General features: G+C 38.9%; 2 protein-coding genes across 2 annotated transcripts in view; both read right to left on the bottom strand.

The window, feature by feature from the left end:
- Positions 1-604: 604 nt before the first annotated feature.
- VCPKMT (valosin containing protein lysine methyltransferase) lies at positions 605-5,300 on the bottom strand. The gene is made up of 5 exons (XM_015825567.1): positions 5,017-5,300; positions 3,613-3,723; positions 2,534-2,606; positions 1,182-1,301; positions 605-986 (listed from the first exon to the last, which is right to left on the bottom strand). Exons 1-5 carry the CDS (start codon positions 5,298-5,300, stop codon positions 828-830), a joined length of 747 nt encoding a protein of 248 aa, XP_015681053.1. The 3' UTR covers positions 605-827.
- Positions 5,301-11,549: 6,249 nt separating this feature from the next.
- Positions 11,550-22,519, bottom strand: part of SOS2 (SOS Ras/Rho guanine nucleotide exchange factor 2) — a 36,358-nt gene continuing 25,388 nt past the window's right edge. Inside the window, exons 15-23 of the mRNA XM_015825568.1 lie at positions 22,031-22,150; positions 21,418-21,580; positions 19,763-19,880; positions 18,414-18,586; positions 16,771-16,887; positions 15,162-15,423; positions 14,556-14,600; positions 12,926-13,035; positions 11,550-12,400 (exon numbers count right to left, since the gene is read on the bottom strand). Coding sequence (XP_015681054.1) covers positions 11,900-12,400; positions 12,926-13,035; positions 14,556-14,600; positions 15,162-15,423; positions 16,771-16,887; positions 18,414-18,586; positions 19,763-19,880; positions 21,418-21,580; positions 22,031-22,150 — 1,609 coding nt within the window. The 3' untranslated portion in view covers positions 11,550-11,899. The remainder of the gene's footprint in view (positions 12,401-12,925; positions 13,036-14,555; positions 14,601-15,161; positions 15,424-16,770; positions 16,888-18,413; positions 18,587-19,762; positions 19,881-21,417; positions 21,581-22,030; positions 22,151-22,519) is intronic.

Consider the following 22,519-nt stretch of genomic DNA (forward strand, 5'->3'; position numbering starts at 1 on the left):
TCTCTCTCTCTCTCTTTCGTTTTCTTTCTCTTTCTTTTTTTCTTTTTCTTCTCTTTCTTGTAGCTCTTTTTCAAGAGAATTGATTTTTTTCCTGAAATCACTTTAGTATAAAACAATATGTTGATACCTGTCTGGCTGCAGAGATGTTCTGCAGAAAATATATTAAAAATTCTTTAATTTCCAATTTTCTTCAGAGTTCTTCTGTAAAATAGAGGTCAGATAACAGCATCACGGCTTTCATGATGAAATATTCTGAAAAATGTAGCATACCATTTGGCTGAATCTAACAACCAAAAACAATTTCTTTCCATAATTACAAGCTACAACAATTTTTCCCTCAGTCATGTGTTAATTTGCATTGATGCTAATTACAATTAGCGAGCATTGTATCTGCACTGGGACAACATTCTATCCATAGTGTGCCTTCTATGGGGCAATGCCTGCCCTCTGGAATAAGGTTTCCCCCACAGATTCAAATGGCTCCCTTACTTGTGTTTCGAAGAACCCTAAAAACTCAGCTTTTCACCTCGGCCTCTGACGAGCATGTTTGAAGCCCCCTTTTTTCTTTTTCTTCCTTTTTTGTTTCCCATTTGATTTTATCTTATCGGTGCATCTTTATTCTTTTTTGTTTTGTGGTGTTTTCTTATTTATAACAATTTTTAAACCACTCAGAGTCAGGTTAAAAAAAAAGAGATAGAGTTTCAAATTTATGCTGATCTATAACTGGAATAAAGATGGATCTGATTTGAAGTAGACAACTCTGAAACTTAGTCAGAGTCTCAAGTCATTTTTATTCAATTGGTTTGCAAGGAAAGAAAATGGGTTGGTTATCTAGAACACATGTTTAACTCATTTCCAGAACCAGTAAGGCTAACACTTACCATTTTTTTCTTTTGCATGATAAAGATATGAATGTCTTCACTCCGATATTCTTCATCATGTTCATCCAAGGGAACCTTTTGCAATTCAAAGTCCCTCTGAAGAAGCTGTGATTTAAAATTATACCAGAATAAGTTCTTAAATACCACAGCATTCTCAAAATGCTATTTGTGCTACTTGTGACTGTTTTAGGAAATAATAGAAAGCATTTTGAAAACCTGCCTTTCTACTCTTGGAAAAAAAACCCTCTCCCAAGAAAAATTTGATTCCTTCAAATCAAGAAAAGCTCTAATATGACTCACCTCAAAGTATCTCTTCTCTACTTCTGGGTTTTGTCCCACAGTCCTTTCTTCATAACAGCAAAGGATGAAAGTATCCAAGCCAGCCAAGTCCCTCAGAGTTTTAACCAATGGTTCCAGTGACTATCCGTAAAAGTTAAATATTTGACATTTAGTCTCCACCCACTCTTTATATATGGCTCAGTCTAATTTGTACTTCAAAAAACTGAATACAAGCAACTGGATCACTGTATTAGCAAATATGGTGTTATTTCTTTTATTGGCCTCTCAAACTTTCAGTTATTTGGGATAATTACCAGGCAGATAGCAGTAGTAAGTGCAAGTAGACGCAGTTCAGAGAAAAGATCAGAATGTAGACTAGGATAGTCATGAGGTACTGAAAGGCTACAATTTTTATAGCTATTTGGAAATAGCTCCTAAAAATTCTAAGAAACATCAGCTCAGTTAATACAAAATGAAACTGTACTGTTAGTTTACACTAATGGCTAAAATAAGTAATGAAGGAATTCAGGAAACAGGACACAACCACCATTTTTCTACTATTAGGGGCTGGTTCCACAGTCATCACTCCATCTCATTCACAGAATGAAATAGGTGATAGCTGATGAATATTCCTGAAGAGTTTGAAGAATCCTGAGAAGGAAACTTATCCAAGGATTTCCCAAGAAAAAATATTTTCTAAGGAATAATGCAAGCTGCCCCAAATGGACACAGTTGGCTGAACACAAGTTGCTTTATCACCAGTAAGGATAAATAAAAAGAATAACAATCCAAAATATTTGAACAGCATTCTGTGAAAAAACTCCCCATTGCCTGTGTTCCAGCTTTCAAAATCATCAATAATTTGTCAAGCTGAGTGAGGTTTATGGGAGTTGTAGTCCTAAACGTATAGCATCTAATCAGAACTGGAGGATCTGGATTCAAAATCTTACTTAGTTATGAAGCTCACTGGGCTAGTCACTGTCATTTTGCCTACATATACCTCACAGAAATTACAAGAAGCATGAAGGACCTTAGCTCTTTGAAGGAAGGAGAGTGTTATTTTTTAAAACATAATAAATACAATTTTAAAGAATTTGGGCAAAGTGGGTTCCTCAAGATCATTCAGAAATCTTATAGCAAAACTTAAGACTCAAATGTTCAGTTCGCTGGTCAAAATCTCAAAGGTATTCATGAGATCATCCTACTATACAAAGAAAAAATAGCCCGATTATCATTTTACTATGGCATATCTACCCTGATCTTGCAGCATCAAAATCAGTTCAAAGGATGTCACAAGTTTAATCCCAATTACAAGACTAGAGATTCTTTGCCTGCCTTCAACTCTATTCTTAGCCCACTGATATGCAGTTTACCTCGTCATAGTAGATGCAGTCTGCCATCAATATGAAATCAGGTGCAGGAAGAAAGTCTGTTACATCCTCCCCCCTAAATATGTGAATACAAGGAGTAAAGACTTAAGGATTACTTATTTAAGTAGTTTATATGGCTGTCAATCTCACATGCATGTCTCTGGGGGTTAACAGTTAAAAAGAGTAAAAAATAACCACAATTAAAAACAATATAAAAAGATAGCAGCCGAGAACACTTATAACATCTTATATTTAATAGAAGTATGACCCAGAAACAAGCTTACCCACACTATTGTGACCCCAGGCTTGAGGGCAAAACCAAGTTTGTAATGTCTTGCAAAAGACCAGGGCATAATTACTCTGAAGGGATGATGTTGCAGAGGGTGGATGCCATGTCTGAAAAGACTCTTTTCCTGGGTCTTGCTGGATGGCATCTCTTACAGGCGGCACCTGGAATAGGCCTTTCCTACCAAATCTAACAGGACACCACTGGGGAAATATAATAAGTAACCCAGCCTAAAACCATGAAGATAGATTAACGTAATGAACAATCACTTTTTTGTTTTCCGATGTGTACTATAGTATTTAGTTATTCTATTAATATTATTCTTGTTATTATTAATAATTTAAACTTATTGGCCACCCAACTCCAGTGTTTGTATTGTATTAGTCTCCCAGAGTTGCTTTATATGAGATGGATGGCCATATAAATCTAATCAATCTTAATAAAAAATATGGAAATAACATTTGATTCATTATTTTACGTAGATCCTGAATTTTAGCCAATTTTCTCAAAGCAGTATACAGTTAGATGCACATTTACTTATTTTTTTCCAAAGTCTTATCAAACTTTGTACTATAACTTTAAATATATATAATTCACTCCAATAATTTATCAAGATTCTTTTATTATAGAGTGAGGTAGGCCAAAAATATTTCATCTTTCTTGTTAATCTTGTCTGTTTATAAATATGATTTATAAATAAAATAAAACTAGACTCTATTAAGGCTGACGTCATAACTGGCTGATTAACCAAAATTGATTCTCAATTTCTTAAACTAAATAAAAAATTAATACAAACCATTTCAGTACCTTGGCTTGAATGGAACCTGATACAAGATGTTGATTATTCTCAATGTTCACTTTTAATAAATCCTGAATTTCCTCCAAATCAGTAACAGTAACATTTGCTCTACAAAAAAGGTGGAAGGAAAACATGTTAGTATTCCTGGTCCACAATGTTATTCAAGCAATACAAGACAGAACACAACATGAAAGCATAAAACCCACCACTCAAGTTCTTTGAAGGATGGTAGCACCTTTTATCTGATTAAACAGATTTGATTGAAAGGCATAAACTTTCGTGAGCCACAGCTCACTTCATCTGATGCACAAAATGGCTGGATCAGGGTTTCTCAAATTGTCTATGCTTACTGGGGAATTCTGGGAACTGAAGTCCACACATCTTCAAGCTAAGAAACACTGGCCTACACCAATATGAGATTTAGATTTGCGTGTATCTGATAAAATGATTTGCCTTTTAATAAGAAGTGTTAGTTGGAAAAGATGCTGTCATAATCCTTTCTGATGGTTTGCCACAGTAGACAAACATGGCTCCCTTCCACAATGTCAATTTTTAAGAAGTTTGAACTGTCAAAGCAAATCATGTACAGCAAATACCTGTCAAAGAATGTATTAGGCAACGCAGAGCCAGTTCTCCCGGCAATTGAACTACATAAAATTAAGCTGGAAAATATTATAAGTGAAATATAGTCTAATTTACTTTCAAATAATTGCAATAACTTTATTACAGTCCTAGAAGGAAAATAATCTCTCTTTCTCTCTCTCATCTTCCAATGGCAAACATATAGAGGGAATTTTGCATCATCAGTGTTGTGTGTGTGATTAACTGTTCACTTGGCATGCTAAAGCATATTGTGGGCTTGCTTGTTGCTTAACTTTTCGAATACAGCCATTACAATTTGTAAGCAATTATTTATGGCTTAATAATGTGAGCCTATTCAAGTTGAATTTATTCAATAGGCACAGGTCTTTTTGTACATTGTGAAAGTAGTCGCTTACTTGTGTAGAGTCCCTCTTTGAGGTAGATGGGAGGTTCAGAAATGTGAACAATCAATCAATCAATACATACATACATTCCCAAAAGATTAAAGAAAAACTTTCTTGGTAATAATCTCTGACAAGGAAGGCTTTTAGATGATAGCAGCGCCTGCAGGGCTCTCGAGGCAGGCATCATCCCCTTTCTGCTGCCATCAGAAGGAGCCCGGGACGGCTGGAAGAGCTGCTTGCCACACAGAAGCCCCACAGATAAAAATTTACGCCCCGTTGATGTTGCCCTTTTTTCCGCCAGGGCACAACAGAACATCCAGCGCAGGGCAGGAGGCCAAACGCGGCGCAGCGACGCTCAGGGAAGGCCGGCAGCCCAGGATGCCCCCCCCCCGCCCGCCTGCCCTCGCTCCCGTACCCGAGGCTGGCGGCCACGAGGCCCACGAGGCCGGTGCCAGCGCCCAATTCGAGCACGGCCTTCTGGCGGAGAAAAGCCACCGGAGTCCCGCCGCGCCGCTCTGTGCCTTGCCCTGTTTGCGCCGCGCTCTTCTCCAGGAAGCGGGCCAGCACCAGTGCGGCGTCCCACACCACCGAGCCCGTCCCGCCGGCCGAACGCTGCGTCAGCCGGAGGATCCCGGAGCCGTCCCGCCGGGGCAGCTCCCGCTCGAAGAAGACCGCCGGTTTCGGCGGCGGCGACGACATGAAGGAAGAGCGGGCAAGGCCGGCCAGGCTCGCCCAAGCGGCCTTTTTTTTCCCGGCGGCGCCCTCTGACTGGGAGGGAGGGAGGGGAACCCGGCGGCGGCTCTTTTCTGCCCGTAACTACCCCGCGGCGCTTCGAGGCATCAGCGCGGAGACTGCTAAGTTTCCTTCCTCCGTGAATTCACACGCGAAAGGCGTGTCTCGGGATAAGGTTACACAGACACGTGAGAATAGCAGCAGCAGCAGCAGCACTAGCAATTGCAGTAGTAATAGTGTAGCCATGAATGAGTGCAAAAAAGCGAAATAGCTGCTTTATGTAAGTGTGAATATATGTGTATATGAGGGCCGTGGCCTCTGCCCTCGGAGATTAGGATGGCCCCGATCCTGCTGGCCTTTCGCCAGGCCTTGAAAACCTGTTTTTGTGTTTGTTGATTGTATTAACGTGTATTTTTTTTCTCAGCTGATGTCACACTTATATCTATTTCTATACATTTCTTCCTATTTTCCCCACAACAACCATCCCATGAAGTAGCTTGGGCTCAGAAAGAATGACTAATCCATAATGTTGTAGTTCAATTGAGTTGATTGTGGATTGCCCAGAGGATAGGCAGTTATTGAAATTGAACAAACACACATTGGTTGGTTGGTTTAACCACTTAAGACATATCCGACTCTTGGCGACTTTATATGCAAAAGCTGTCCATGCTATCCTGTCAAGCATAGCTTCTTTCAGTTGTTGGATGTTCAACTTTGTATCAGATTTGATGTTATAAAAGCCAGTATGTTCGTTGGTGCCCCTTCTAGTTTCACTAACCATTCCTAGCATCATTGCCTTCTACAATAAATTTGCACACATGACATGGCCAAAGTAAATCAGACGTGGTCTTATGATTTTAGCTAGTGTTGTGTCTGGTTTTATACAATTTAACACCTGTTAGTTACTCCAGCTGTTCATGGTATACACAATAATTTACACCAGCACAATTCAAAGTTGTCAAGCCTTCAATCAGCCATTCTTAGTGTCCAACTCTTATACATCATTATAGGGGAAACTATCGCTCTAACTAGCCTTTTTGTATTTATATCAATATCTCTGCTTTTCCAGATCTTATTCATGTTAATCATTGCAGTGTGGCCTAAGATTATCCTGCATTTGATTTCAGGAGTAGAACTGCCATTATGAACAATTTTGCATCCAAGGAAGATAAATTCTTGAATTAATTCAATTTCCTCCTTGTTGATTTTAAACGTCTCATGTCCATCTGCAGCTGTTGTCATTATTTTTGTTTTCCTGATATTAAGACTCAATCCTACTTTTTCACTTTCGTCCTTGCTTTTCCAGATCATTTTTTCCAAGTCTTCCTTATTTTCAGCCAATAGTGTTATATATCACTTGCAAACCTCAAATTATTTGTGGTTCTTCCCCCAATCTTCACTCTAACATCAGGCAGATCTAATTTCTGCATGATCATTTCAGTATACAGGTTGAACAATATAGTTGATAAAATACATCCCTGACTCCCTTACTGATTTTGAATCAATCTATGTCACCATATGGTGTTCTCACTATTGCCTCCTGATCAGCGGACAGTGATCTGATGAGTCTGATGAGGATGCAGTGGTGGGATTCAGGCCAGTTCGCACCACTTCGGCAGAACTGGTAGCTAATTTTTTGTTGCCCAGGCCCAGAACGGACTTCTGGAAGTGGCATCCACACAGAGAACCAGTTGTTCACATATTTGAATCCCACCACTGGTAGGATGGGACACCAAGATCATGCAAAGCCGCCCATAGCCCATATCAATCACACAGTCTTGTTATTCTGAATATCTAGTTTAGTATGTTTATATTTGCTGCCTATTAAGAGAAAGGTGATCATAGATGAAACAGTGTAGGTCAGAAATTACCTGTGTATAAAGTATTCTATTCCTCATATTACATAATAACAGGAAAAGCTATTTTGTTACTTTCAGACCCATTCTGGCTGCATAAATATAATACTGTAGGCTTTACCTGGTTATTGAATGATTGTATTTCTTGGGTTTGCATACTGCAATCAGTCTGATGCTATCCAAGCAGGTTATGCTAAATCATAAAGAAATTGGACAAGGTTATCATAAACCCAGATTACTACATTATGCAAGTGCACCCATTAGATCTTCACCCAACTTCATAAAGCATGTTAGGTGAGTGTAACCTTATTGTCTCGAGAACCGATACCACAAATATTCCAAATCACCATTTATGTATTTAGAAAGCCTTTCTCATCCATTCCTGGCCGCATTGGGGCAAACTTCCATGAAACTGTAACACCTTGTGGTAAGTTCTGATGTAGGTTCTACTAAGTTTAAAAATTGGGTATTATTAAATGAGTATCAGAAGCAATCTTTACCTTTCTAATGCAGGAAGTAAAGCTGAGTTTCCATGAGTTATCAAGACTTTGTTTTAATATTTTAAACTGAACATACAAAAACCTTTTTATTATTCATATGAATATCAACCTCTTATGTGCAAATGGGACTCATTTCACAGGACCTGTCTTCAAATATGTTGGATGGATTCAGATGTTACAACAGACCATATATCATTTAGCAACAGTTTCTTGAATAAGCCACTGTTGAATGGATTCACATGTAATGAGTCAGAATTGTTAATTGTATAACAAAATAGGTGCATATGACATCTTAACTCAGAACAAAACATGCCATAATATGGTGTAATTTTTTTTTTACTACCAAATACATTCTTCCCCCTCCTATCTGTTGCCCTAACATTAGTTTTAACTTGCAAGCTATGCATATTTGATGTTTTCTGGCTCTAAGGGCATAATAAATATTAAAATAAGACTTGCAAACTTCTAATGGCTACATGCACCAACAATAGAGCATAAATAACAACTGGGAAGGAGTACTACATTGGAGCCCTTTTAGTTTTCTTTCTGGTTAGGGAAACTGGTGTGTATCTGAGGCAATACCTGGTAAAAAATATCCATAAGATGTCCCAAAGGTACATTTCAAAAGAAATGTACCTTTGTTTTTTTCCTTGAAAACGTTTCACTTTTCATCCAAGAAGCTTCTTCAGTTCTTGGATGAGAAGTGACATGTCTTCAAGGGGAAAAAAAAGAAAGCCCAGTTGCCTTTTGAAAAACACCTTTGAGACAACCATGACCTGGATGATTGAGAATCTCCATAGACATCCATAGCAAGAGAATCTCCATAGACATCCATAGCAAGAGTTTTAGTGAAATCTTTCAATCTTTAGTGAAATCTTAAGTTTTAGTGAAATCTTTCAATTTCCACAACTCACAGAGTTTCCTTGGTTTTTCTCCAGCATTAGTCTAAATATATCATTTGGTGTAATTTTGTGACATGTCATTTCCTCTCTATATTTACACAAATTTATAACTAATCATATGCAGACTGTTTTGAACTGAAAACACATCTGAGCTTGAAACTTTCCATTTTGAAACAGAAATAGATACTCCCAACTTTCCAGAATGCTCTGGAAATCTTGTAATTTCAAAATGGCATTGTTTCTAATCTGAAAAGTCTTGGTTTAGGTTGAGTACATCCTATTTTACACAGCCCTAGTCAGAATTCTTTCTCCCAAAAAAGTAACATAAGGTTTTCTTGTAACTTCCTTTCCTTGGAATTTTATGAATACCGTTTTAATTGTTTTCTGAACCCCACCACCGCCACCCCTTTGAATTTTTGGCCTAAATATCACGAAGGGTAAAGTAGTTTACCAAAAGCCGGTGACATGAAAATTACTGGGCAAATAGTCAACTTGTTTAATCTCTGTAGTAGTGGAAAGGAGGAGTGCACCATGTTGGATGTTCTGCCTTCAGCCCCAACTTGCCTAGAGCCATTTCTGATCCAAACATGCTAAGGAGTTTCATTTGTTTTTCTTAACATGACAATCTTTGCAAGAATAATATGACTTGAGCAGACTTTCTTAAAAATTAAGACCAGGTGATTTATTAGTCTGGTTAAGAACTCTGATACAAAGAACAGTAAAAAGCCACAGACCAGTCAAGAGAAGGCTTTTGGATTCTACAGTACTTGAGCATTGTGAAAGAGCCTAGTCACAAAAAACCCCAAGGAAGCCTGGTAGCACCTATATCAGTGGTGGCGAACCTATGGCACGCGTGCCAGAGGTGGCACTCAGAGCCCTCTCTGTGGGCACCCATGCCATGCCCCAGAGATGGTGAGGGACTGGCCCCTGCCATCCTGGCCCCACCCACCCAGTCTGCCATGACCACCGCGGCCATGTCCACCCGGCACCCGGTGATAAGTGGGTTTTGGGTTGCAATTTGGGCACTCGGTCTCTAAAAGGTTCACCATCACTGACCTATATCAACCCGTTTTAAAGCCACCATTGAGCAAGAGATTGCTGAATGTGCATACAGGTAGTCCTCGGCTTATGATAAGTTTGTTTTACCATTGTTCAAAAGTTGCAATGACCTTGGAAAAAGGGACTTACGAACTGCACTTGCACTTACAACCATTGCACCACCTCTATAGTCAAGTGATCGCAATTTGAGTAGTTGGTAACTGGTTCACATTTATGACCAGTTGTAGCATCCTGCGGTCACATGATTGTACTTTATGATCTTTTTTGCCAATTTCTGGCAAAAAACACTCATGGGGGAAGCTGGATTTGCTTAACAATTGTATGATTTGTTTAATGCCCACTGTAAAAATTGTCATAAAATTAGGTTTGACTAGACTTATGATCTCAATGACTTACAACATATGTTCTAGTCACAATTGTGGTCATTAGTCCATCTCTATTACCTATATGTCAAAAGATTTCAGGCAAGCTCAAGATATCAACAAATACAAAGGGGGTTTAACACAACAATTGTTAATTGATAAGATACTGCTAATCTGTTTCACATGTAACCTGTATCTACATAACCAACCTGTTGTCCCCTCCTTTCCCATCATCCCTATTTAAATCCTACATCAATCTATCCCACTGTTTCTCTATCTTAGCCATGGTTGTGTATACTGGCTGACTCAGCATGCTGACTAGGGGTTCTGGGAGTTGAAGTCCACCCATATTAAAATGGGCAAGGTCTAGCCACTCTACACATCTGATAAAGTGATTTGTGGCTCATGAAAGCTTATGCTTTTTTTAAGTTAATTGAAAAAGGTGCTACCAGACTCTCTCCAGATTTTTTTAAATCCTTGAACCAGACTCATTTAATATGCCAGCTTGAATGGAAAAGAACAGGATTCAACTGGTCAGAGGAAGGTCTTATTTAAGTTTCAAAGTGTCCAAATAGCATTCTTCAATATCTGCTGGTTTAAATGCTACATTTCCAAAAGGGACCCCATGATGACAGTGAAGCTCTAATTTGAGGAAAGTAGGGTAACGATAATCACTAATATGTAGGAAAATGCTTACAATAGTATAATGCACAGAAAGAACAGATTGCAGAAGAGGCCTCAAATCACAGAAATGTATACAGGCTATTACTTTGTAAATTATACATTATAAACAACTGTACATAATATGGTGCGATAGCTTTGTTCCTCGAAATAGCAGGCAACTTTTTAGCTTAAGACACCTCCGCTTGTCTAAACAATGAAGGCACAACTGAATAGGACACACAAGCTAAATTCTCCTTGAACAGGTGGGGGAAGCAGATTCCTTTCTGCTTCTCACTTAATCAGACCAAGTGTAGTGCACTCTCTTGGTTTAGTCACTTATCTTTTCCCAATTTCAGCAGCAAAACTACAAAAATTAAGACACAATGTCATCTAACATTTGAAAATAGGAGTAATATAATGGTCTAGCACAAACCTCTTGATTTTAATTTTTTTCCTGAAAAGCAATTATCTAAAGAGGTTTATAAAAACAAAATTAGAAACATGACATATGTCTTCAGGTTTGGTGGGAAGTCCATCAATTATGGCATCAATTGGGCACATCCACTTGAAAGTTCTCCCAGGTAAAACAAATTGAAATGAATCTATCCACTGCAACTCGGCTTGGGTGAGAACTCTTCATGAGCGCTTCTCAATGCATCTTACCTGATGCTTTCTAGAAGGCCATATTGGTTGGGATTGCTGGGATACAGCTTGAAGATACCAATTTGGAGAAGGTTCTCCAATTAATTGCACCTTTAAAAATACACACACACAAATGCGCACACACACACACACACACACACACACACACCCATATATATATGGAGAGAAAAGGTTGCTCATGCTCCAGTTTGGAAATAAAAAAAATCCACCAGCAACCACTTTTGTTTTGGCTCAGTGCAATGAACTGATGTCAGTTTAAAATTAATGTAGTGTATCATTTACAGTGCAAAATATGGTATTCTTTGTCACAGCACTGAAGAGGAAGAGGAGAAGGCAGTGTTACTGATCCCCTGAGGAGAAGATTGATGGTGTGAGTAAATAGGCTAGAGTGAGTCTGAAGGCTGTTGTTCCAATGCTTGAGGATGAGTCTTGATCAGCAGCACTCTGGTGCATGTGTTTGCTGACAAAGGGCTCAAATACACGGTGTCATTGGAATAAATTAAGAAGAAAATGTAAAGTTAGGAGCTGCTATTCCAGTGTCAATGACTACCATAATGAAGGTCATTGAGGAGCTTCTGCATTTTCTAGCAAGGAGTGTCTGTGCAAAGGAGGGTGAGAAAGTTCCCTCTTGTAAGTCTTTGGTGGCAGTTTTGGTAGCTGAGGACTGGAATTCTGGCGAGGTGGGACTGGAGGTGCTGCAAGGCTATTAAGATTTGGGCTGAGCATGCACCAGCGACGCAATATTCGAGGTGATGGGGTGCCAGGAGGAGTGTTGGGGGAGTTTGGGCATGTGCTAACTTCCCGGAGCCAGTCGGGCTCTCTGTGAAAGTGTCCCACAGGTGGTGGCTGAAGATTGAATGAGCAGTTCACAAAGTGCTCTGGAGGGCGAAGGGGTACTGGAGGAGGAGTGTCAGGCAGAGGGTCTCTTGGTGGAGGTGGTGGAGGGCTTTGCAGTGGCTGATCAAACAAACCAGTGTAAGCTGGGACTCGTGGTTGTATCTTTGGAGGAGGCGGCTGTCTCGGGGGGACAGCAGGAGGATCATCATCAGATCTGGAACCACCCTGAAACACACATGAGCAGAATCATCTAAACTGTTCCCAATGTAAATTATTTTGAGCAAGAACTTGCATTAACCCTCATATGTCTCCATCTTCAAATTTCCTTCCTGAATCAGAACACTGATGTTCTCAAAATACAACATTCCATTCCTCTTTTTCATCATTCCTGAACTTGAATGTCAACTCCTCAGACATTAAAACAGTTTGATTTAAAGTTAATGGTTTAAAATTCCACCAAAATGAATGGAATTCAGCTCTAAAGACAGGTATTTCAAAATGCCTGGTAATACCAACAAGCCACGATTGAGACGGTTAATGTAACAGACATAAAATTGGCACATGAGCTGATTAACAAGGAAGTGAGTTTGTGATGGTTTGAGAGGATGCACAGGCAGATGCACAAAGAGAAGAAAATAAGAGAGATTGAGCAGTAAGAAATCAAATCACATAAAGCTACAAGATCTCTGCTTTGCTCATAATCTACAAATACTGTACACTTAAAGAATATTCTTTTAAATAGAAGATTACCTTTGAGTTCGAAAGCTCCTGATCAAACTTCTTGCGAGGAGGCAGAGGAGGAGGAACCAGGGGTTCTTCACTTAATTTATGCAAACTTCCACATGAACTAAAGAATGATTCTGAAGAAAAAAGCAGACAGAATTAAGTGTGTCTGATTGTTTACTTAATCTTTTGAAACCTTATTTCTTAAATGTATAAATTGCCCTAGCAATTATTTTTGTATTTTTGATACAAATAGTCCTTGAGTTACAACCACAACTGAGACCAGAAATTCAATTCTAAACAAGGCGATTGCCAAGTGAATCATACCCAAATTTTACAATAGTTTTTGCTATGATTAAGCAAATCACTGCAGTTAAGTGAATCATGGGGTCATTAAACGAATCTGGCTTCCGCCATTGACTTTGCTTGTTGGAAGCTATCTGGGAGGGTTGTCAATTGTGATCACGTGACTCCAGGGTGCTCAACTGTCCTTAGATACATTCCTGATTACCAAGCACCCAAATGTTGATCACGATTGTGGGAATGCTATGACATTATAAGTGTGAGGAATGATGGTAAGTTGCTTTTCTGAGCGTTGTTGTAACTTCAAATGGTCACTAAATAAATGGTTATAAGTTGAAGATTACCTGTATATACTTGTTTACGTTTTGCTTTCTCTACCTATGTTTTAATAGTTTCTGTCTTTAGGACAGGATGAGAAAATCTATGGGCAGTTTTCTACAGTGAATGGAGCTGACATTTTTGGACTTTTTTTTTTTTTTTAGTATTTTGGAGGTTTACAGTAGCGTGGTCAAAGAAACAACTGCAAAGATTTTGAGTATCTAACTGGCTTTTGGCCACAAGCCTGCAAGCCTTTAGAAAGACAGTTAAGAGCTGAGTGTTTCCACAGGCTCTGGATCAGAATGAGCAAAGTCCTGGTAGGATACAATGCATTTTAGTTCTGATGGCCATTTCATTGTTTTGTTTTAGTGCTGATTTATATTTCTGCTTAATTACTTTAAACACCATCTGGAGTCATATTGTTTGAGTTGGATGGCCATATTATTATTATTATTATTATTATTATTATTATCATCATCATCATCATCATCATCATCACACACACACACATCAATTCAACATAGTGAACATACCTAATAGTCCTGCCTCCTCTTTTCCCTACAACAATCCTATGAGGTGGATTGGGCTGAGAGTGAGTGACTGGTTCACAGTCATCCAGCTGGCTTTTATGGAGGGAGGCCTAGAACTCAGTCTCCTCATTTCAAGGCCAGCACCTTAACCACTACACCAAACTGGCCAAATATAAATGTTATCAATAAATCATTGTGCACAGTAACCCTCAAAAAACAGGAAGAAATTGCTCTAATTTTTTAAGAGGTTTGGCATTTTCTGAAGTCTCACCAAGCTTTAAGGCGCTCATATTTTCCCTCAAAACTGCTCCCAAAGCCCCAACCTCCCTAGAAGAATCTGAAAAATCACCCCCTCAAAATGTTAACTGGATCACTGGTTATTCCCCTTGTCCGCTTTAGATAGGGCCAAAGATCATACAACTTTAGGGTTAGAGTGACTCTTGCTGCTCTTTTGCATACATATACAAAGAGACAATGGAATTCTAAGGAACAACCAGAGTACTTACTTGACTGTGGCAAAAGGACAGGAGCAAATATGCTGTTGTTGCTACCTGTGGAGAAAAGGCAGAAAGGATACAATCAAGAATTTTTCCTTGCCAAAATATTGTTTAGAATTGAAAATACATGCATGTGAAGAAAGAGACGCAAAGGGCTCTGCAGGCTCATTCATGACAGATGGGAACTGCTGAAACAGCATATGAGCTTTGCAAAACATGGAGTGGCTTTAATGATTCAAAGACGGTCTTTGTTTAAATGTTTTGCATGGGCCTAATAAAAAGTTAAGGAATAGAAAAGAAATGGTGAGCATAAAGATTTGGTGTTAAATCTTCGATCTCCGTTGTGCCATTAACACTTGAGTTCAGTTATAAATGGCATAAAAAGAAATACATCTTGTTCTAGATTTCAAAAGTTAAAAGACAAAAATGCTGCATTCAGAATACATTAACTCAGTGACTAGAATCTTTCAGAAAAAGTATTCCCATCCACCTCTCATCCTCTAAGCCAGACTTATCATAATATGATAGGAGCAGTAAACCTGCAAATATCAGAAATAAATTTAGTTTTGTTTTATTATTGTAATTTAAGAATGTAAGGTCATTCAGAATACTTACCATAGGAGCTATTGAGATCAATGTCTATGAATACACTGACTTCTGATGAGGCAGACACTGGAGGAGTGGATGGTATGTTTGGTGAGGTTGGTGCTGATGCTGCAGACTCCTGTTCAGTTTCAGTGATTCTACTAAAACTAATCTTATATGGCTCCTTTTCAAGAGGAGTTGGATGGCCTCTCAATGTGCCAGATGTGGAGCTGTGCCTGCCAGCATTTGGCCTTATTCCAGGAGATTTTAGAGAGTAGCTTGTTTTCCTAGGCTAAAAGAGAGAGAAAAAATCCCAGTTTTATCCTATTTTGTTCCTTTGAGCTATTTTGTTTTATGTTTAGAAATACAAGGAAATAAATCAGTGCAAAAAAGACTAATCATGCTAAACTAAGATTTTTTTTCCTTCCTAAGCCATCTTTTAGAATAAAATATTAATTTCAACAATACCTCCCTTCAAACTACAATTGATTGCACGCCTTTGATATCTCCTCTGATACAGAAGGAACCAAAATCTTCATTTTGCTTTGAAATAGAATTCTCCATTGGAAACGAAACAAAACAACCTGCCTCCAGAAGCGCTGAATGCTCCAACACTGGAAGTTTTTAAGAAGAGACTGGACAGCCATTTGTCCGAAATGGTATAGGGTTACCTGCATGAGCAGGGGGTTGGACTAGATGACCTCCAAGGTCCCTTCCAACTTTATTATTATTACTATTGTTGTTATTATTATTATCTTTTGAGGGCTTAGATTAATGTAAATATTAATTATGTGGAATAATTCAGAACACTCCATCAAAAAGTGCCATTTAACACTATAAAGTAATTTTGTGATGTTAGTACATTGAGATTATTACACTTTTTCATAGAAACCTTGCCAGGTTTGAGAAAAGAGCAGTATCTCTGCAAACGGCACACATCTCTCAGCGCACACCATTATTTTTTCTACAAATCAAATATATACACTACCAAGTGGACTGCTATACAGGTACTCTTCATTTATCATCCAGTTGTTCAGTGACTGTTTGAAGTTATGATGGCGCTAAAAGAAGTTCATGATGTTCTCAAAGTTCCAGCCCTCACAGAATCTCCAGTGTCACGTGATGGCAATCTAGGCACTTGACAACCAGCTCACACTGATGTAACAGTACCCTGTAGTCACATGCTTACTATTTGCAACCATCCCACAAACAAAGTCAATGGGAAAGCCAGCAGGGAGGGTTGCAAGTCGCTCCAGGAAGTTGATTACCCAGCGACAGCCCCGCCCAGCCCCGCCACACTTGTGGGCCATTTGTGCACCCTCTCCTGCCTGGCATTAGCCATTCTTGGCCTTGTTGTGTTCATGATGCGCCTCGTGGGCCATTTCCCCTCCAGGCAGTAGCCATCCCTGCCTATACCACATTTTGCCCTGCCTGCCTGCCATCCTGCTTGTGAGCTACCTAGGGCTCAGTGACCCTTGATCATTGCTTAATGATGGTGATGGAGAGTGCTGGGATTGCTGTTGCTAAACGATGCGGTCATGTGATGTTGTGTATCACATCTGCATCACTTAGTAGCAGAAATTCCAGTCCAATTGCTGTCATTAACTGAGGACTAGCTGAACACTCTTTGAGTACTTACATATCTAGAGGGCTGCTTGCAATTTCGGGGCTCAATCTCCTGAGATTTGTTGAATAAATAGTCTGTGAATTCTTTTTCCGGGTAATTTCCCATGGGGTTCAAATTTTCAAAGAATCTCTGAAAAAACAAAAAAGTAACTTTTCAACCAACTGTATCATAACAAGAAGTCAGTGTCAGCATATGCAAACCCCCGTCCCCAGTAAGATTTTAGGAATCCCATTTGTTCCCAGGCTCTCAATCAGTCAACACTGTATCATATTTTTCTTCCTCAGATAGCCTGAGCAATTTTGGCATTATTTATGGGATTGGACTGCATGTGTACACAGTGTATGTAACAAATGACTCTACAGGAAGTCCTCAACTTACAACCACAATTGGGATCAGAATTTTGGTCACTAATATATTCAGACCCGTTTTTACTGTGGTCACTAAGCGAATCATAAGGCCATTAAGCAAACCCAGCTTCTCCTATTTACTTTATCAAAAACCAGCTGGGAAGGTCGCAAGTCACAATCACAGGACTGCAGGATTATGCAACCTGCCATAAAGACAAGCAGGCGGCCAAATGCCTGAACTGTGATCACGTGACCACAGGGATAGCGCAACAGTCATGTGATGACAGGTTCTAAATCACTTTTTCTGAAACCATCACAATTTTGAATTACTGTTAAATGGTTGTAAATCAAGGAGTACTTGTACTTCCATACATATTAAACTGAAAGCAAAAATCCTGTCCAGAATATGAATGGCTAGTTCAGTTAAATGGTGGCTGCAGTGTACTCCCATCTATTTTCACAAGCTATTATTTTCATCAAGAAAATCTAAGAATCTGGACACTTTAGGTCAGACATGTCAAACTTGCAACGTCACGTGACGTCACGCGATGTATCGGAGCTTTTTCCCCATTGCCGGCAATGGGTTGGGCGCGATTTTGTCGTGACATGTCCGGCCCATGGGCTGGCAGTTTTAAGTGATTTACTGCTAAATCTAATCCTCAGCGTTGTAGAAAACACTAATATACAATCACATAATTGACTTTAGAAAGGTCTACAACTCTCCACTTAAACCCTCTGAAAAATTACTCTTCGACCTCCTTTGAAGACCTCTAGCAAAGACAACCCACTTCTTTAATTGGCAGCTTATTCCATTGGCAGGTAGCTCTTATCATCAGGAAATTTCTTATGAAATCTAGCCTGGTCCCACTTCCTCATACTTTTAACACATTGGTTTTAGTACTGCCTTTTAGACAATAGAAAATATGTCTACTTCTGCTTCTGTGTGACAACTCTTCAGATATTTTGAAGGGGCTATCATATCTCTGTACAGTTTACTTTCTGAGGGTTAAACATATCCAGATAATTTAATGGTTCCTCACAAAACTTGATTTCCTGGTAGCCCTCCTCTGGATTTGCTCCCATTTGTTGCTGTCTGTTATGAAATGTGGTGCTCAGAACTTGAGTGTGACCTGGGCAGAACAGGGTGGAAAATTTCCAGTGATCTGCCCATTATTGCAGCCCAGGATAACATTTGTCTTTTTTGCAGCTGCATTACACTGATGGCTTAGTTATCAGCAAAGTACCAAAACACTATTTGTCATCTTATCAGATTCAGAGGGAACTCTCTCTGCAGTGCTGTCCAATTACCCGGATGTCTGGTTCAACACGTAAACAGTAAGGCTGGTTCTGGTACTGTTGGATCTCTCCTGTGATTTCAGCCACCTTCCTCCTTTTACTGAAGTTGATCAGTCCTTTCCCTTGTCTTTTTAGGAAGTCAGGATTCCCTTCTTCTGTCTTTAGAATGTTTGTTAAGTATATCCCTAAATAGAGGGAAAGGGCAAAAGGCTATTAGCTTCTTCACGTCCATTCTTTCTTTTTTGTTTATGACCATAACAGAAATGCTTCCTTCAGAAAAATTAGCCTTAAATGGTAACTACACATGAAGTATTGCATTACCTTTTTGAGCTTTAGAACGTCTAGCACAGTGTTTCTCAACCTTGACAATTTTAAGGCATGTGGACTTCAACTCCCAGAATTCCACAGCCAGCGTTGCTGGCTGTGGAATTCTGGCAGTTGAAGTCCACATGCCTTAAAATTGTCAAGGTTGAGAAACACTGGTCTAGCAGAAGCAATTGACATTTCAGATTACGAGAACTTAATGAGGACATTTTAGGGAAGGTTTTTTTTTTTTCCTACATCCAGGTAATAACTCAGCCTACTTTTATGGGTTGTTGCACTGTGTAATAAATTATCAAAAGCAATCATAAATAAGGGGCAAGATTCCTCATAAGTCACATGCAACCCCTATCAAGTAAGAATGTAAAATAACATGCTATGAACATATTTTATAGTACATTTTACAGTGTATTCATGCCTGTTCATCAGTAAAACAGACACCAAGATTTCCTTTCTCCCCTGTAGACCCTACACACTTCTCCCAAGCCTGAGAGAATTTTTGATACACGTCTGAAAGATGAGAGGGAAGTGAAAGTTTTGCTGTCCAACTCCGAATAGTAGCAAATGAAAAAAATGACCAGCTTCTGTTGGATCAACCATAACTTAAGAATGACTCAATTTCCTGACAAAATTCAGTGAAACCTCAAAGAAGCCACACCACTAAACCATTTTGGACCATTAAGTAATAAGCTTACTAATTTCTAGTATGCCTTCCAGTAATATGTTATGACCTTAGATCCCCTCCCCCAAAGTGGGCTGAAATGTAGAAAAAATAGGCAGCATTTGATGGTATACTAAATAAATTTAGTTAGCACAGTACTTCTTTGGAACCATACTCTAACGGCATTTCAGCAATCATCTCAAATCTAAATATCTTTCGGTTTTCATAATCAAGGAAAGAAAAATATTCAGCAGAAAAGCACTCTCTCAAAGGATACTGCAAAACACCCTAGAAAGAATGTCATAATTTCCTTAATGATTTATGGATTAACAGGAATATAAGAAACAGTCATTTTTTCTGTCTCTGTTGTGTAACTTACCAAAGAAAGGCACACATGGTGGATTGATTGATTTGAGTTTAGCAAGATATTTTTTAAAGTGATCTTGACTTAATTCTACTGCTTCATCTAAAATTTTCTTTTTTCTTTCTTGCAGTGCCTGATATTGGATAGAAAAAAATCCACATTTTGATATTGTAGGATTGATCTGTGTAATATTCAGTGCTGACCAGAAATTGTGAAATCTTCACAACATCTCTCTGTTCTATATCATTTCTCAGCTAATACTTGTCTTTGCTGTCCATTGCCTTACACAGAACCATCTTGGTTGCTATATATTCTCTTTTTTTGTTATTAAAATACATGTTCTAAGGACAAAAATAAATGGCTGTAGACTAAAATAGTAAAAAAAATTCTTTGAGTATAATGCAAAATAATTCAATAATTGGTAAACCCAGAATAAAATGGAACAATGAATATTGAGCTAGGATTTACTTTACATTATCACAGATTGGAAACCTTATTTAACTCCCCCCAAAAATCTCATCATGATTTATTATACTATATTGTGATGTGATATATGCTTTGAACTCCTATACAAAAGGCAGGATGGAAAGTTGACAAAAAAAGAAAGCATTATTTTACCTAGTATCTTGTGCATAGCTTGTACTTTTTTTTCTATTTTCTTATTCCTTTCCCTCCTTCCCAGAATTTCCTCCCTTGCAGACGGGAGATTGCTTGGATGAGCTGTCTCTTCCTGAACTGCTTTTCTTTGTGTGCAGGCAAAGGTGCTACCTGCAAGTTACCTCAGCTCTGCAGCCTTGATTACTTAAGAACTGGTGTGTGTGTGTGTGTGTGTGTGTGCAGTGGTTAGAATGCAGTACTGCAGGCTAACTCACTGCTCACTCCAGGAGTTCGATTCTGAGCTGCTCAAGCTTGACTCAGCCTTCCATCCTTCCAAGGTCAGGAAAATGAGGACCCAGATTGTTGGGGGCAAATATGCTGACTCTGTAGACTGCTTAGGGAGGGCTGTAAAGCATTGTGAGGAGGTATATAAGTGCTATTGCTAATTAGCACCCAGACCCAGCTTGCACTGCTTTCTGAAATGGGCATGATCCTAATCATTTGATCCCAAAGGCTTCCTTTTGTATTCCTAAATGGCCTAGCCAGGGGCAAGTCAAGCATGCTGGTGCTAATACACATACTTTCAAAGTATATTCCAGATTGTGTATTTGCTTATTCTCTTGTAATCTCTTCCTCTCCAATGAATGTAAATACAGACATTGATTTTTCCTTGCTAATTTACCCAAAACTAAGGTAAGGATTCCAAAGGATGGAGCAGGGGAAAAAAGGACTGTAAGATTTGCCCCCTTTCCCATCTTCCTTGTGAGACACAGTTAGGGTTCATCTGGCTGATGGGGGTCATAATCTGCTGACATTGTAAATATTTATGAGCTATTTCTTAATAAATGTTTTATAAGCTTTATTAAAGACCTGGTGTCTCTTTTGGTGTTCTACTTTGGTATCTATCCTGCAAATTCTAAATTAAGTGTACACACATAGATTATCAGAAATCTTACTTTGGGAAATAATTCTCACCATGTTATTCACATTTGTACTGAACTGCATCTGCCATTATTATAAAACAACTGTATCATTGGTTACACTTTGATTATTGGTCAGCCACCAAGACTTACTTCAAACGTGTGGTCTAGTCTGTACACGGAGACAGAATTCATTGCACTGACTATTTCAAGAACTCCGTTGAAATTATTTAAGTCCTGGAAAACCTGCAAAATTTCTATAATCCTGCTTAACACAGCCACTCGCTCTTCAAAGTTTTCCATTTCTACTATACACCTAATTTAGAAAAAGGAGAAAAAAACAGTAGGTTTGTTAGATGCTATTTTAAAACTATTGTCTTACTCTCATTTTGCATGAATCCAGATGTACTGTATGAATAATACCATCATATATTCATTTATTACCTATTTCTGAAAGAACTATTTTCTTTCTTCAAATTTCTTTAGATTTCCACTACAATCTGGCCCATCCTTAGCAGCTACACCAGGCACAAAAAAATACAATCAGCCAATAACTATTGTGTGGCCCTAAGACTCCAATGGAGTGGGTGATACAACAAAATTGCTCCCCCTTTTTTTGTATGTTTTACAGCTGGTGAATTTAATGGGCATTCCCTTTCAACCCCTGACAAACATAGTTCCTCCTCTATGTCACACCATTCTGTGCAAATTTCTGGCTCTTGAGCTGATAAAAATTGTGTATCTTGATATAAGTGATTTTACTCACTTTTCAAACCAAAGTGTAAGATTGGTTGTATGCCGAATCATTTTCAGTAGATTTGGGGAATTGATTTCTTTATCTTCTTTTGTCCACACACTCCCAACAAGTTCTGAAGGCTGGACAGCCCTGATACAGAAAAAAACAAAATGACTGTGTGTGTAGGAAGGTGCAGATGTGCACAGTTGGAAGAGTATTTATTTTATTTTATAGGATTTATATGCCGCCCTTCTCCCTTCATGGGACTCAGGGCGGCTCACAGCATATTAAAACATCATACAAAAAAAATTTCCCCTACTAAAACCAATTAAAACCCAAATATTGGTAGCTGTGGCTCTTTAAAATCGTTAAAAATTGTCCCTATTTAAAAACTCACCCTAGGTCAGGCCCGCTTGTTGAAAAAGCCATGTCTTGAGGGCGCGGCGGAAGGTTAAGAGATCCGGAATCGTCCGGATCTCGGGGGGTAGTTCGTTCCAGAGGGTGGGGGCACCCACAGAG

This window comes from Protobothrops mucrosquamatus, unplaced genomic scaffold (assembly GCF_001527695.2).
Source record: "Protobothrops mucrosquamatus isolate PMUCROS unplaced genomic scaffold, P.Mucros_1.0 scaffold2692, whole genome shotgun sequence".
Taxonomy (NCBI): Eukaryota; Metazoa; Chordata; class Lepidosauria; order Squamata; family Viperidae; genus Protobothrops; species Protobothrops mucrosquamatus.